General features: G+C 33.6%; 1 protein-coding gene across 6 annotated transcripts in view; it reads right to left on the reverse strand.

Annotated features, from left to right (window-relative positions):
- Positions 1-16,390, reverse strand: part of PCCA (propionyl-CoA carboxylase alpha subunit) — a 352,647-nt gene that overhangs the window by 151,317 nt on the left and 184,940 nt on the right. For all 6 annotated transcript variants that reach the window (XM_011363200.2, XM_011363198.2, XM_023532414.1 and 3 more), the window contains 2 exons: positions 9,423-9,533; positions 1,981-2,089 (listed from right to left, as the gene is read on the reverse strand). In XM_011363200.2, the coding sequence (XP_011361502.1) occupies positions 1,981-2,089; positions 9,423-9,533 (220 nt within the window). The remainder of the gene's footprint in view (positions 1-1,980; positions 2,090-9,422; positions 9,534-16,390) is intronic.

Genomic DNA, 16,390 nt, shown 5'->3' on the forward strand with positions numbered 1-16,390 from the left:
GTTGACCAGCTTTTTCATGAACTTATTTGCCATTCACATAACTTCTCTGATAAAGAGTCTATGACAAATCTTTGGTGTCTTTTAAAGGGCAAAGGCTTACTTTACATATGCTTCAAATTCTCTGTAACAAATAAAAAATATGTTTCCAAAGACTAGGAAATAAAAAAATTATATAGTTATAACATAATATTAAGTTTTAATAGAATTGAAACTATATTCTACATATGATTCTAATTATGTGTATATATGTACATGTATGCATATTTAAAATCATACACATATATACACACAACAAAATACATACCTGGAAGGGAACATGTCAAAATGTTAAAAGTGGCTATTAAAGAGTTTGTGGAATTATAGGTAATTTTTATTCTTTTCCTTTTAAACCTGCAGATTTTTACCAATGAAGTCAGCACTCTCTAAAAAGAACTTGAATATATTTCTTAAAGGTGAAAGTTCACCATTAGCTACACCCAAGACTTCTAAAATAAGCAAGGTCCAAATAACACCTGAAGGTCAAGGAATCAAGATATGAATACTGTATTTACCAAAAGAATAAAAAATAATACAAGGTATGGTTCTGGTATTAAAGCAAAACCTAGACTCTTTCCTATACACACATCCGTCCTAAACAACACTGTCCAACAGAGCTTGATGGAAATAAAACTGCGACGATAGAAAGGTTCTTCCCAAAACAATAGCCACTAACCACAGTACAGTAGTGGCTACGGAGCACTGGGAATAGCAATGCGGCTAGTGACTACACTGATATTGACACTGAAATGTGACTGAGAAACTAAGTTTTTAATTTAATTTTAATTCGAATAGGCACATATAGCTAGTGGTTACCACACTGGAGAGCACAACTGGGTGGTGGGAGGTGGGGGGGCCAGATTCATGTCTCTATTGACCGTTTTCCTCTTCCTCCCAGTCATTTAGTAATTTACTGATATTCTATGTTCTCTAATCTTTCCCTAGATAGATATCTACTGAATTGCCACTTTAAAAAAAAAAAGGATAGTTGATTAAGCTTCCTGTACTTCCTCTTGAGAAGGAGAACAAATGAAGAGTACCAGTTACTCCAAGATTTTCTGAGTAAAACCACATTAGCCATTAAAATATAGCCTAAACCCAATTTGGTTTTTCTTCTAATTCATCAGGGGTAATGTGACTTTCTGATCTGTGCTCTTCAGAGCTGCTTGGTCACCTGCCATCTTTTTTTCTTTTTTATCTTTATTATTCTTCTTGTGGGAAAGCAAAAGGAAAAAAAACAAGTTGAAATAACACAATTTTATCAACAGTATCACTGTAGCAAGTAATGAATTATATCTGCTAAAGGAGGATTACTCTACCAAGTACATAGACATTCATAATAAATAATCCTGTCACTAAGAAGCATTAATATCACAATGATTTTCTTTTATTTGCCCTTGCATAAAACATGTTCTCCCTTCCCCTTAGGTTACTGGGAACCTAAAAGGTACACTTAGGGCTCACAAATAACTTACTCAACATGGTTTTAATTCCATCTTATATCTTACTTATATCAAATGAGTTTCATATATATATAAGTGTATATACACACACACACACACACACACACACACATATTTAACTGCTAAAATTCATTCCTAAATTTTAGTACTTTAATACTCTCAAAACTTTTTTCAATATTAACAAAGTAATAAGACAAATAATAAATACAAATTACTTGAACAGATTTCCTATAAGGTTTCAGAATATCTCCTTACTTCTAATAATATCCAAATTAAAGGAGCCAACATCCTTTCTTACTTTTGGAATTCAAAAAACTTCATTTGAAAATAAAAGCAACATCATTTTTAAGCACTGCGACTTTATTATAATTTCTAAATGCTCATAAGTTCCAGAAATGAGATGAGATCTTTCATTAGCTATTTACTATGTAAATTATGTATTTTTTGGCTTATTTATTCTGTTTTAAATGATATAACATACCTTGAATTTCCATGTTCTTGAAAATGTTGTGCTCTTAACTGGGATGCCACAAATAATGAGGATGCTATTGCCAATAAGTGGTTTCTCTCATTCTCTGTTAACTTGTGTCCTGAGGAAAATTAATTAGCCAATCGGTCACATATAGAAATGTTAACATCTATGCTTCTATCTTTTAAAATTATTGGGCATTCAAACAAGTATTTTATCAAATATCAATTATGAAGCTAGTATATCAGGCACTGGAGACTGCAGCGGGAACAGGAGGGAACAGCACTGTTTAAATAAGACAAAAACCCCTGCTCACTGGAAGCTTATAGTCTAATTTGGAAAAAAAAAAATATATATATATATTAAACATGCACAGAAAATGATTACAAATAAGAAACAATACAGAGATCTCTAGTAAAACCAACGCTCCTCACATCTGCTTCTCATCACTCCCCAACCCCAGTTTTACTTCTAAGGAGAGAGAATAAAGGACAAGTAGAAAACAAGTGTTGTGGTCAAGGACACTGGCTAGGCCACATTTTGTAGTACGAAGGATTAAAAAATAATAAAGGTGTGATACTCTTGCATGCAGTCAGGGTTTGAATCCCAATTGACCAGTCAACCAATCGATCTCTCTCTCCCTCTTTAATTCCTACCAAAATATAGCTTTACTTGGGGGCAGTGGTCTAGCCTAACGAGGCCTAGGAAGAGACCCCGGTCCAGCTGAATGTTTGGGAATCTGTTCTATTTGCATAATTCCTCAAGAAGAGTGTGAATCAAGACAAGATGTGATACTCCAGGGTCGTCTACAGTCATACCACCCTGAACGCACCCGATCTCATCTGATACTCCAGGGTCTGCAGGTTAATCCCCCTGAGAGCTGTGCAACCTCAGCACAATTTCTAACACTATTTATTTACCACAGTGCTATACACAGATAATGGAGTATTAAATGGTATACAGCACAGCCAATTTGAATGCTGGGTTATCAGCAATAAGATACTACTTGTACACGTCACAAAAGAAAAAAAATCAAGTACATTTATTTGAAAGAAATAAATTAGAACATTATGTCTAAAAAAATCACTCAAAATAGAAATAATTTAAAATATTCATAATTAGAATATAAATACTTTCCAGATTTGCAGCACATTTTTCTTCATGAAACTGAAGGGAAGGGAAAGCCACAAAAATCTATCCCTATTTAAGACAACCCTAGAAGCTCCATAAACTGTAACACCAATGTGGGATTGATCACCTGGTTCTGGGAATTCAGTCACAGGCCCCTCGAGGGTCTGATAAACCACACTCATAGGCTTGGAAACATTCCTGATTTCTCCCAACACTTAAGCAGTAACGAAAACATCCCAATTCCATAATTAATTACCTTCTATGAGGATTAAAGAAATTTGGTCTCAGTCTTCTCAAAACATAGTCTACGAGAACAGTTCTCAAAGTATGACCTGGGGATTACTGGGAGTCCCTAAGAGCACTTTTGTGGTCTGCAAGATCAAAATTATTTTTATAATAATGCTGATTTATTTGCTTTTTTCTCTCATTTTTTCAGGAGTCTACCATGGAGGTTCCCTGATCCAAGAGATATAGGACAGGTGATGACATCATTGCTCTTGTGTCAACATATAACAAATTACTATTACTTTGAAAATGAATCAATAAATATTTTTAAAGTTCCTAAGTTTTAATTTATAATATGGAAAATATTAATAATATACTCACGAAACCTCTCTGGAGTATAAAGAGGACAAGTGCTTCTTAAACTTTGCTGTGCATCAGAATCACAGATTCCTGTGCTGCACCTGCAGACACTGACTGGTGGTTAAGTCTGGGGTGTGGAACAAGAATGCATTTCTAACAAGCTCCAGCATGATGCTGATGCTGCAGGTTCATAGATCTCACTTTGAATAGAACTGTTTTAGACTCATGTTTATCAAACTTTGTAATATAAACCACTCAGTATTTCTCATGTGTGTGTGTACAAGGTCATGATGTAGAATATATTTTGTAGTGGTCCACAGTCAAATAGTCACTTCTCTAGAAACATCTGCACATCATTCATCAGCAGAGAAAAAGGCAATACATTATGGGAATCCCATGAGCTGCAAGATGCTGAATCAGTGTTTCATTTTGTCTAATAAGTTGTTAGCTGTACTGATTCAGACAATACTGAGAAAGGAGGTTCCCAAATAAAATCCGCCATCATTCATCACATCTCACATGCAAATTGATACAAATCAACTGTAATCTTGTCATTGATACTGGAGCTGATTCTCAAATTTTACCAAAGACTGTTTCTCAATAAATTTGTCCGAAAGAGTGCTGAAGACTTGTTTACTTCTACAATTTAACTAAATTACTTTGTACAATTTAAGAATCTCTCGAGTAATTTTAACAGAGAAGTGCTGCAAAGATCATCTACTTCATCCTCCATGGAGTGTGGATGTGTCCTTTACAGCACCGTTTAACAGATGTTATCTAGGATCTACACAACTCTTCCAATAATAGGACACTGACAAACTCTTTCAAGAATTTCTAAATCATTACACAGCTCTCATACTGAGTCAGACTATTTCTTTGTGACTTCCATTCAAGTGGGGAACAAGGGCTGCGGGGGAAGGTAGAGTTACCACATTCAGTATGTCCATGTTCACTCAGTCTTCTGTCCAACTATGTCTGGTGTCCCCCGGTACAGAGAGTATGTTTTACTCTCTACAGAGAAGGATCTCAAAGCTTTTGCCAGGATGGAGGACAGAAAGTCACCCTGCTCTGAGAGTGAGGGAGGGGAGAAGGAGATTTAAGACGAATAGTCCTACCTTTAGGGATTTCCCAAGGTATCCCAAACTAATAATTACCGAGACTTCTTAGGGGTTCCACAGTGATAATGAGCTATTTCTCAGTTTTTCATATTGTCAGCTTAAGATTCAACTTTCTAAGGTTTCTAAGTCAATTAAGAATCATCTTACACTGTAAGTGCTGATATGAATAAAGGATACACATATATGCTGTTATATGCATTAAATTATGTTCTGCAAAGATACATATGAACCTGGTGGTTAACGGTGGTTACCTTTGGGGAAAGTGACTAGAGACCAGAGAGGATAAGAACCATACTGATGTACAAACATTTTTTTAAAAAGCATACAAGTAACAGAGATAATCTAGAGATGGGATTTTTTTTTTTCTTTTCATTATACTTCTCTGGGTGTAATAAATGTCATCTTAAAATTTTTTTGAAAATCATTTTCCAGCTTTTCATTTTTCAAAATTCTATCTCCTCTCTTTATGGGCTTGTGTCTTTATAAAACTCAATCTAGTGTTGGGGGGCAGGGGGAAATGTGTATATTTAAGCTATAATCTTTACTTTAAATTGGTTAAAGTACTTTCTTCAGAAATTTCCTCAGACAGGGTATGTAGTGATGTTTCTTAATCTTTATTTAAAAGCATCTCTTTTCACATTGACAAACGAAGGATACCTTGGCTGGATATAGTATTCTTGGGCCAAGTTCTTTCCTATGAAAGAGATATTTAAGACTTCCTAATTTCCAGTTTATCGAGTCTTAAGATGATCTCATTCTACACGTTCTTTGCATATGACTTGTATTTTTTTCTTCTTAGAAGTTTTAACAAGTTTTATTTGTTCTTGATATGCCTAGTGGTGTTACTTATTAAGCCTACCTGAAACTCAGTGAATCCAACATAATATTGTATGCCATTATAATTGAGAAATAATTTTTAATTTTTTAATTAAAATTTACCTTTGTCTTTTCTTTTCATGAAACTTCTATTATGTACATGTAAAGTCTCTTGGATCTTCCTTCCATGTTTATTTCACACATGACTATTCTCTTTATCTTTTTGCTATGTATTTTGAAATACTTCTTCCATTTATTCCTTTGGGTCACTAATTTGGTTCTTAACAATAACCATCCTTCCTTTCATTTTGCTGAAATATTTTATTTTTAAACATCAGTTTTTACTTCATCAGAGTCTTTCTCCTCTAATTAATATTCTTATGCTTTCTTACTATTTTTCAATTATTTGGATACCATATCAGCAGTTCTAAAACTGAGCATTGCCTGTCCTCTGGCATTCGTCTAGGTCTTTCTCTCTTGATGAGTAATCCTTTTCCTTTGTACACTGATGGCTCTGTTTGTTCTCAACAGTCAGCTCAAAGGGTTAGAAGGAAGTTCCCTGGTAAATGTTTACCAACCAATTGGGGTACAGGAGCAGCATTTGTCAATCTCCTTATGGTAAGAACTTTCTCCAAGGCTGATTTCAAACTACCAACATCATATCAAAAAGAATGGATTAGGACGAGATGCACATAGTGGCACTCCAGGGGCAGTATGATGGCCCTACAGCCTATGAAATAGAGTTCCTGGAGAGGTGTTTCAATAGTGTAAGGCTACCTTGTCCTTGAAGCCATCCTTGATTCCCTAAATCAGAACTGGTTTCTTTATTCTCAGTTCTCAAGGTACTTTGCTTATATCTTCCCTTAGCACTTATTTTATTCTGTCCTATAATCAGTCCTTTACATGTTTATCTCTCTTGCGATGTAAGCTCCTTAAAAGCAGAGAAAATACACTATTCAGTTTTTATTTTCTTCTAGAGCCTATATCAATTATTTGTCAAATGACTTTAATGACTGAATTATTAAAAGCAACACTTCGGTCCATATATTTTAGTGCCACTTATAAAGGTAAAGAAATATTTGACTAAATTCAATGGGAAAAAGTACAATGATATATTTCTTATGTTGAATCGAATTTTTGTAAAAATTCTGCAACTTTTCAGAAGAGAAAGATAATTCTGATCATTTCTTTTGATGGAGCTGGTGCTTGTAGTGTGTTAAGGCAGCAGAGAAATAAGCTCAAGATGTTCATTACAGGCCAACTGAAATTATAGTTCTTAACGTATCTTCTTCATTTTCCTTTTATTTCAGAATCAAAATACCTTGTTCCCCATGTTCCATTTATTTTTCTGAATCAAAGGAAAATAGCTTTCCAATCTTAGAATCTAATAAATTGACAAGAACAACAAATCCTTGTGTATCCTATTTTTAAATTTTAGATACAGTCATTTCAAAGTTCAGTCTAAGAACCTTCAGTAACACTGTCCTAGTCTACAAATAAACTTGAGATAATAAACATATATAACAGAAAATTTTAATGCAGTCATAAAAATAGGCACTTGCCTATGCATCATGCCTAGGATATCTGGACAGATGGGAAGCAGATGGGTAATCCCAAAGGGGCAAAATGACCCAGCCTCAAACATATGGAGAAGATCCTGGATTAACTTCAGTTGCCACTTCCTGCTGCTCTTTCAGGCACATATATCAAACAATCAAAATGATACAGTTTAATATATTTAAGACTTGCTCTGGGGCAAAATGAGTAATCTGAAGAAGAAGATCAGAAGATAGCAGCCATTTAGAGAAGAACTGACATGAAAGTAATATGAAGGAATAAAATAAGAGGTAGACATGAAGAATGGTAAATATGTGTGCATTTTTAAAGTCCTTACAGGCATTATGATGACATATCGCACACTCTGAAAATTTCTGTGATTTATGATTTTGAATCCTAGCACAAATGAATGAGTATTGAAAGGGAAGTTGAAAACTCTAAGTTCAATTTTTTTGTTTTGTTATATTATTGGTTATTTAGCCTTAATCTCTCTGTGTTTTGGCTTCCTCACATGTAAAATGAAGGCTAAGGTTAAAAATTGCTAAAGGCCCCTCTAATAACTTACAAATAAGAATTTTACAAGTGTGTTCTTGCATAAGCTAAGAAACAGAATTATAGTGTTGTTGCTGATAATTCTCTACCAAAAAAAGCAATGTAATATATTAAATTTATCACAGAATATTGCAATATTATGTTTTAGGTACATTTCTGAATTCCATTAAGAATCTGGGACATTTTCTATTACTGCTAAATGTACAGCACACAGTAATCAACTCCAATTAGAATTTTAAATGCCCATTATCTTCTCTATGGTGATGAGATATAATATCATATATGTATATATACAAATGTGCGTATGTATATGTAAATACCCACGCACGCATACGTTTGTTCTAAATGTTCCCTGAAGTTTTGGTCTGTTGTCTCCTCTGCCTACTGTTTCACGTCGTATCGCCTTCACAGACACATTAGGCAGGCCAACATAAAAGCATATGGAAATCCTGATTGAACTTTGAAATGACTGTGTCTAAAATTTAAAAATAGGATAAACAAGAATTTGTGTATTTGCTAGGGATACAATAAAAAGTAACAACACAAGTGGTCCCTGGCTTCATGAAAACAATAGATATTAATGAAATAATCACACAAATATAAAACTGCAACCATATTAAGATTGTATATTTTTAAATTTAAAAGTTCAAGAAAAATAGCCTGATGATTCATTAGTCTTTAACTTTTCCAAATACAAACATTTCATTTTCCTTGGTACTAATAATAAAACCCAGTAACACTAAAGTTTTGAAAGAAGAATCAAATCAGTAATCCTTAATCTTATGAAAATTCTGTATTGTAAATTCTGAAGAAATTGCTTTGTAAATGTATTCAATAGTTCGACTACATGAAGTTGACCCGAATCTATATACTGCTTCCAAAATCACTAAGTCATTTTATATACTAAAACACTTTAAAATGGATATAAAGAACAATTGACGTTTGTGAGGGAATATCTAATCTTCATATATCCCCAAGTTCATTAGAAATATATGTAGACGCTTCTGGCTTTCACCTACATAACATTGCTATTAAGTCTCGCATAAGTCCTGTTTCTTAATATCACGTTAACCGTGTTTTCAATGCTCACTAAATGGTTTTCCCTGTCTCTCACCTGATGAGCAATTTCCTACTACCTGGAAACAATCACTGATAACTCTGCAGCACTAAATTTCACATTCCACTGATTATTTTATTCAAAATTCATTTTTTCAGCATAAAAATGATGATCTTCTTAGACATATTCATTTTCATTAATAGGAATACCATCTGGTATTCTGAAATTTTCCATGCTAATTTTCATAAATATATAGTTTTAATTATTAAAGAAGAGTTCCTGCATACACCCTACACATATACCTGCATATATCAGCACGGACTATAAATCTGAATCAACTTTCAGAAACTAGAAAATCAGGTAGGCTAATGCTCTGGCTCTGTTTTCTTCAAAACTGGACTAGGACAACATTCTACACAGCTTAATTCCCTACCCAGCAAAATGACAGATTATTACACATTCATTAATCACTGGTGAATACTCATAATCATGAATGTCAATAATCTAGGATATTCTAAGTATGTTAATAAAGTACGATATAGGCCAAAGGCCTTAATTTCAAAACGGAAAAAAGTATATATTATAATAAAGTATAAAAAATAACTTTAATACACTAAAATACTTCGATGCATACAAACCTTTAAAGCCATCAGGATATACATCAGAAAGAAATTTAGTGTTGATGTCTCCTTTTATAAAGCGTGAGTTGATTATCACCTCTCGAAGTAACGCAATATTATGAGTAACACCTAAAAATAAAATGATATCAGATTGAGCTGGAGAACAATAAGTCAGTTAAAAATCTAATTCTCATTATCAGGAGGAATTTATCGTCAGTGTCCTATAACCGCAAAAACAGTAAAAGATTATTCATCTCCTTCACTTCAAGTAATAACAAAACATATCTGAACTTGAGACAGCAATAAAACTCTAAATGTAAACTTAAGACGGTGATTGCTAAGTTAATTCAATGAGGAAATAAATGTCTTTTCACTAAATGGTAGAACAACTAGATATTTATTTTAGGAAAAAAAAGGAAATGAACCTCAACCCTAACTTGCAATCACACACAAAAATTAACTCAAGTTAAATCACAAACCTTAATGTAAAACCTAAAAATGTAAGACATATTGTAAAACAATATAGGAGAAAAATCTGTTATCAAGAGGTAGGCAACAGATTCTTAGTGCAAAAAAACCATGAACCATAAAAATATCAATAAACTGTACTTCATCAAAATGTAAAAGTCTGCTCTTCAAAGAATGTATTTAAGAAAAATGAAATGGCAAACCACAGGCTGAAAGAAAACATTCACAACACACATATCAAAGAACATGTATCTAGAATATATAAAAATACTCACAATACAATAATAAGATGACAAACAAACCAAGTAAAAAAAATAGGCAAATATCTGGACAGACATTCACAAAAGATACACGAATGGCCAGTAAGCACAAGAAAAGATGTTCAACATCATGGCTGCTAAAGAAATACAAGATACCTCCAAACACCAATTTAAGTGGCTAAAAATTAAAAGACAGATAATACCTATTGATGATGAGCTGTGGAACAAAAGGAACTGTTATACACTCTGGTGGGAATATAAATTGATACATCCACTTTGCAACTGTTTGGAAGTTTTTTTAAAAATTAAACATATACTCACTATATGATTCAGACAATACATTCTCAAGTATTTACCCAAGTTAAAATAAAACCATATGCCTATACAGCCACTTAGGCACAAAGGTTAATAGCTTTGTTTGCAACAGTCAAAAACTAGAAACAATCTAAATTAACAAAATGTGGTTTGTCCATAAAATGAAGTTCTGCATAGCAGTGAAAAGAAATGAATCGCTCATACATGCAAGGATGAATCTTAAATTTATTATGCTGAGTTAAAGACAAAAAAGAATACATACTATATTGAGCCCATTCGTATAAAATTTTAGAAAATGCAAAACAACCTACAGTGACAGAAAGATCATGTGGTTGGTTGCATGGGGACAGGGCCGTAGAGAAGGTGGACGATTATAAAGGCCATCAGGAAACTTTTGAAGGTGACAGAAACGTTCACTATGTTGACTGTGGTGATGATTTTACAGGTGTATATATGTCAAAACTCATCAAATTAAGTATTTTAATATGAGAAGTTTATTATATATCAAAGGAAGGGAAGAGGAGGAGAGCTTGTGATCTAATAGAAAAAACTGAGCCTCGTATACAAAGTCTATTACAAAGTAAAGTTCAAAGAGGTAATATCCACAAGAGGGACAGGAATGGTATCAGGAGAGTTCTATGATACAGAAAGACTTTATGAAGGGTGTTTTTGATCTTGGTCATGTAGACTACAAAGATATTAAGTAGGAGTAAAGTAAAAGGTAGTGTGAAGAGGCATTTCAGATGCAGGGAAAGCAGGAATTAGAATCGGGTTTTTCCACAAAAGCATGACAGAGCTGAAGCTGAAGTAAAACAGAGAGGTTTATTAATTCCTTCCAGCTTCTTTAGGCCACTTCTGTATAGTTCTAATCTGTATCATCATGCTGTGTAACAAACGTAGAAAGCCTGGTTTGAACTTGCTATTCAAGTCTCATAGAATCCTCACTTTTACAAGAATATCTCAGGTTCAAGTATCAGGTCTACCTCTCACCTTGGATAAACTATTTAAGCTCTCAAAGTTTTAGATTTCTCATTTGTAAAGTGGTGATAATAGAACCTATTTTGTATGACTGTCATGAGCTACAAATGGGATAAGGCTTACTGCAATGCAAGGCACTCAAGAAGGTGCATTTTCATCATTGTGCTCATTATTACCCCTTTATATGAGAACAAATATATAGAAGACAATATATTTTGCCTACCACCTATTTTTGTAAATAAAGTTTTACTGTAACACTGCAGTTTTACAAATGGTTGTTTTCATGCTACAACATTGGAGTCAAGTTGCTGCAGCAGAGACCTTGTAACCCACAAAGTCTAAATATTTAATCTCTGGCACTTTACTGAAAAAGCTTCTAACATTTGCCATGAGGTTTTAACAATGTCGATATTATGAGCAAATTAATCTATATCTATCAACATTTATTCTACACCTTCTACTCATGCCGCAACTAGGTATCACAGGAAGAAAAATGAAAATAGTATAGTATCTGCTTTTGGAGAACTTTCAGTAAGCAGTGATAAAATTTAAAAACTACAAGGAAATAGAAAACTTAAAAAATAAGAAAATTGTGATCCAGAGAGAATGAATAATTTATCTAAATTTAGTATAATATAAATGATAATAGTAATATACATTTTAAAAAGTTTAAATACAGAAGTATATTGTGACAGACTGTTGGTTTTCCCTAAAATATCTTTTCATTTTTCCACAGTAATAGAGTCTTAGCTGAACAAAAGACCACCCAGACAACACCATTTTCATGTCTTTCTTGTAGCTAGACATGACAAGCTAATTCCTAGACAAGAGATTGTAAGTCAAAGTGATATATCCAACTCCAGAATCACTTACTTTAAAAAAAAAAAAAAAAAAAAGAACTGCTTGTTTGGGCTTCCTTTTCTTCTCTCTTCCTATGAGCTTCCTGAGATGGCAGGAACTCAGATTGGCAATGCAGATGAAATGGAGCAAGATGGGTGTGCACATGGTGGGTGTGTGTCTTTATCTCCCAGAATTACCACAGAACACTGACTTGCCCCATCAGCATGAACTAGCCAGACTGTTACATGACAAGTAAATAAACTTCTTTCTTATTGATACCTCTATATTTAAGACTCTTTCTTGCAGCAGGTTTATCCTGTATCCTAATGTATACGTATGGGGAAGAAGGGCATATCTTTACAATATGACTTCTTATCTCTAAGCCAACCAATGTTAACAATCTAATACACCCTTCTAGGCATTCTTCTATGCATCTCTTTGTAATAGACCATACTCAGCAACCACATGAAAAATCCTGAGCATCTCTGTTCTCAGAAGACACTGTGTGCCTAAAATTTTATAAAATCCAATTTTCAATCTATTCAAATTATTTTTGAATAGTTTCAAAACTATTCAAAACATTTCAAGAAACTGAAAACATTTCAAGAAAGTTCCAAAATTCAAATATTAATATTATTCCTTTAGCTACAAACATTCCATGGAAGAAGTTACCGCATATAGACAATAATTGAATAAACATCTTTTATAGCACATGCCCAGGAGAAATGCAGAGATCCTGACCTTGCTCTGTGGATAATAACTCAGCCCATAGTCAATAACTAATGTTTCTAAGGGCTTTTTAAATGTTTATTTGTATGGGGAAAGTATCGGAAGGTATAAGAAACTTCTGATGAAACCAATACACCTCACAAAATCATTACAAAAATATGACATTTGCCTATATTATATTTGGGTAGACAAAAATAACGAGCAATTGAAGGCAAAATGCTAGGATGCTTGGAAAGACAAACTAGGTAGGCATGAATTTAATAAAATTCTTTCAAGATTCCCTGAAAGAGGTCAGGCTATTAAAGGTAAATGAATCCCTTTGCCATATATTTTACAAACACAAAACTAAAGCACTTTTGAAGAATAAAAGGGTGATGGCTTGCCAAAGAGATTGATAGATATAGGAAATGAGAGATGTGGTATTCCAGGAAAAGCAAAGTATTTGGGACCTACATAAATTTTCCTGGTTTGGAAAGAAAATAAAGATGCAGAAGGACACAAATAAAGGTAATATTAGGAAGAATTTTCATTGTTGTAAAAAGCAAATGGATACCACCAGGTGTTTCTATGAAGAGGCTGAAAGGACATCATGGCCAAAGTGTATGTGCAAAGCAGAGAACAGGGTGCCTGAAAAGTCAAACGGGCATCCAAGGTCTGATAGCCATGCAAAGATTTTACTTTACCTTGAGAGCAACCAGAAGGGTTGAAACAGGGTAGATAGGACTAGATATGTACATTCCAGGAATCGTTCAAGCTGCTACTAGAGCTAGGATTGGGGAGGGGCAAGAGTGAAGATGGGAAAAACCATTAGCTGACAAGTGCAGGAGACATGTTGAAAAATAACAAGGCTTCAGAACACAGCTGGAGTACAGACAATACAGAAGGAGAAAAGAAGGTAAACTTGAGATTTAGGAAGCAGACAGGGCTTGGTGATTTAGTGGATATCAAGAATGGGGGAGATGAGTCAAGTACAACACCCAAACTTCTGGCTTCGCAACATGACAGAAGATGCCGTTTACAGAAAAGGAACAAATTGAGAGGCAAAGTTTGGGGCACATTACATTTGAGATGCTTACAAGGTAAGATTGATGATGTCTAAATGATTAGAAGAACAGGCAGATTAGAATGCACACACATCAGACTATAGAAGTCACGGAGGTGGACATCCACACCAACGTATCCAAAACAAAAGGGAAACAAATGCAAAACAAAATCAACAATATGTAAATTATTCGTGTATAATTTACAGAAAAAAATGAAAGTTAGAATATCAAGCAAGGTACAGCTGTAATTTTATTTCCCAAAAAACGGTGTTCTTATGTGCAAATTAACAATTCAGAATGTTTTGAATTATAAGTAAATTATAAGTAAATAACTTAGAAAGGCAATCTATCAGGATTTTAATCCTTCCCTCTTCCAGTCAAAGACAATACTGTAATTTTTATATACTTCATATTTCGTATTTAACCTTACTGGCTTTCTTGTTACAGGCTAGTACTGGTATAAATTTTCTTGCTCTCTGTGTGGCCAATGCCAAACAGTTGGCATCAGGCTCTGTCATCAGTAAAATACAACATAGCTTTCAGAAATAGTTATTGATCATTTGAACAAAACTAAGATTATTTTCTGATGCCGAGTGATTAATTTGTGACTGATGACACACAAATAATTTAAATGTATGCATTGTTACAGGATAAATGATATGTTGTAGTTTTCTTCCATTTTGAAAAAGACGTGCTGATTTTAGAAAATGCAACTCAAAAGAATTAAAAGTAAATATTAACTTGCATTTGGATATCAATGAACAGAGCCACGGAAGCACACAAATAAATCATGGGCTTTTAAAAATCTTTCTACTTGAATAGTAAATACAGCATGAAAATACATACGTTTATCTTGGTAAATAATATTTCAGGAATAAAGTTAATACACAAAATCATTTTATCTTTAATGCTCTCTGAATAAAATATTACATATTACTATGCAAAATCAGATCATTATCTGTTTTTCTTTCCTAAGGAAAATCAGGTAAAGTAATGGCTAATGGCAGACAACCAAAATAAATCAAGGTGCCTCAACTGCTCCAAAAACTACTGTACATTAATCAAAAAATTATTTTATGTCTAAAAGCTCAAAGATTAAATAGGAAAAAAAAAATCATTGAACTGCTCAAACACATCCTACAATTTTAAAACTTACCATTTTATACTTAGTTTACTTTCTTTCCATGTTCCAGGAAAGACAATGCTGTTTAAATTGACCCTCGTTCAAACAGTAAGCAAATAGTAGAGGTACTCTCTGAGACTTAGGTTATAACTTTAATGCTATTATTAATCACATACTCATAAAAATTATGACTCTGAGTTTTAGACTAGGAATTGAGGATGACCTCTGCCAAAGTTCATGAGGTCCCATCTGTAAGGGAAATCACGACCAGCACACACAAGACAGGACCCCTAGGAGCGGCTTTCTCCTGACTACCTGCTGCTTCCAAAACACTGGCCAGACATTAGCTCCACATACTGCCAGGATCAAACGGGGGCCAAAAGCCACTGCTTATTTCATGGGGACACAGAAATTAACTTTAACCAAATTACATTTTTCCTCTAAAGAGTCTTTAACTTAACAAAAGCTTACAATTAGCTCAGGAAAAACAAATTCATATTTAAACAACTAAGTAGTTATCGAACTGGACAGTAAATTGTCCTTTTCTGTCCTTCATACTTTTTAAATCCCTTTATCCTTTAGAATTAGTCAGATGAATGATATATAAGTACAAATTGCAAATGCATCTGTTTTTATTCCTTAAATGTTAGCACTGGGGAGGGTAGGTGCATGCTCTTTGCCTATTTTTAAAACTTTTTATTTTAAAATAATTACAGAAAATTCACAAAAATACAAAAAAATTACTACATATTCTTTACCAGATTCTCCAAATGTTAACATTGTTACCTCATTTTAACTCTCTTCCCAACACACTCATTTTTTTTTCTTAAACATTTGAGGGTAAGTTGCAGACAAGATGGACTTAACCTCTAAATAGTGTATATTTCCTAAAACCAAGAGAAGTCTCTTATGTAATCACAGTACAATGACCAAATGTGAAATAACATTGATAACAGTTTCACTGTCTAATCTAGGACTTTATTCGAATTTCACCAATTGTCCCATTTATGACTTTCACTATAAAAGAAAACCATTTATTTCTGGTCCAGGACCTAATCCAGGATGACACACTGCATTTAGTTGTCATGTATCCTTAGTTTCCTTTGATCTGAATAAGTTGATCCACTTTCCTTTGCATTTATTGACCTTGACACTTTTGAAGAGTACAAGCCATTTATTTTGTACACTGTCTTTCAGTTTGGTTTGTCTAATGTTTTCTCATGATTATAT

The sequence above is a fragment of the Pteropus vampyrus genome, unplaced genomic scaffold (genome assembly GCF_000151845.1).
Source record: "Pteropus vampyrus isolate Shadow unplaced genomic scaffold, Pvam_2.0 Scaffold83, whole genome shotgun sequence".
Lineage (NCBI taxonomy): Eukaryota > Metazoa > Chordata > Mammalia > Chiroptera > Pteropodidae > Pteropus > Pteropus vampyrus.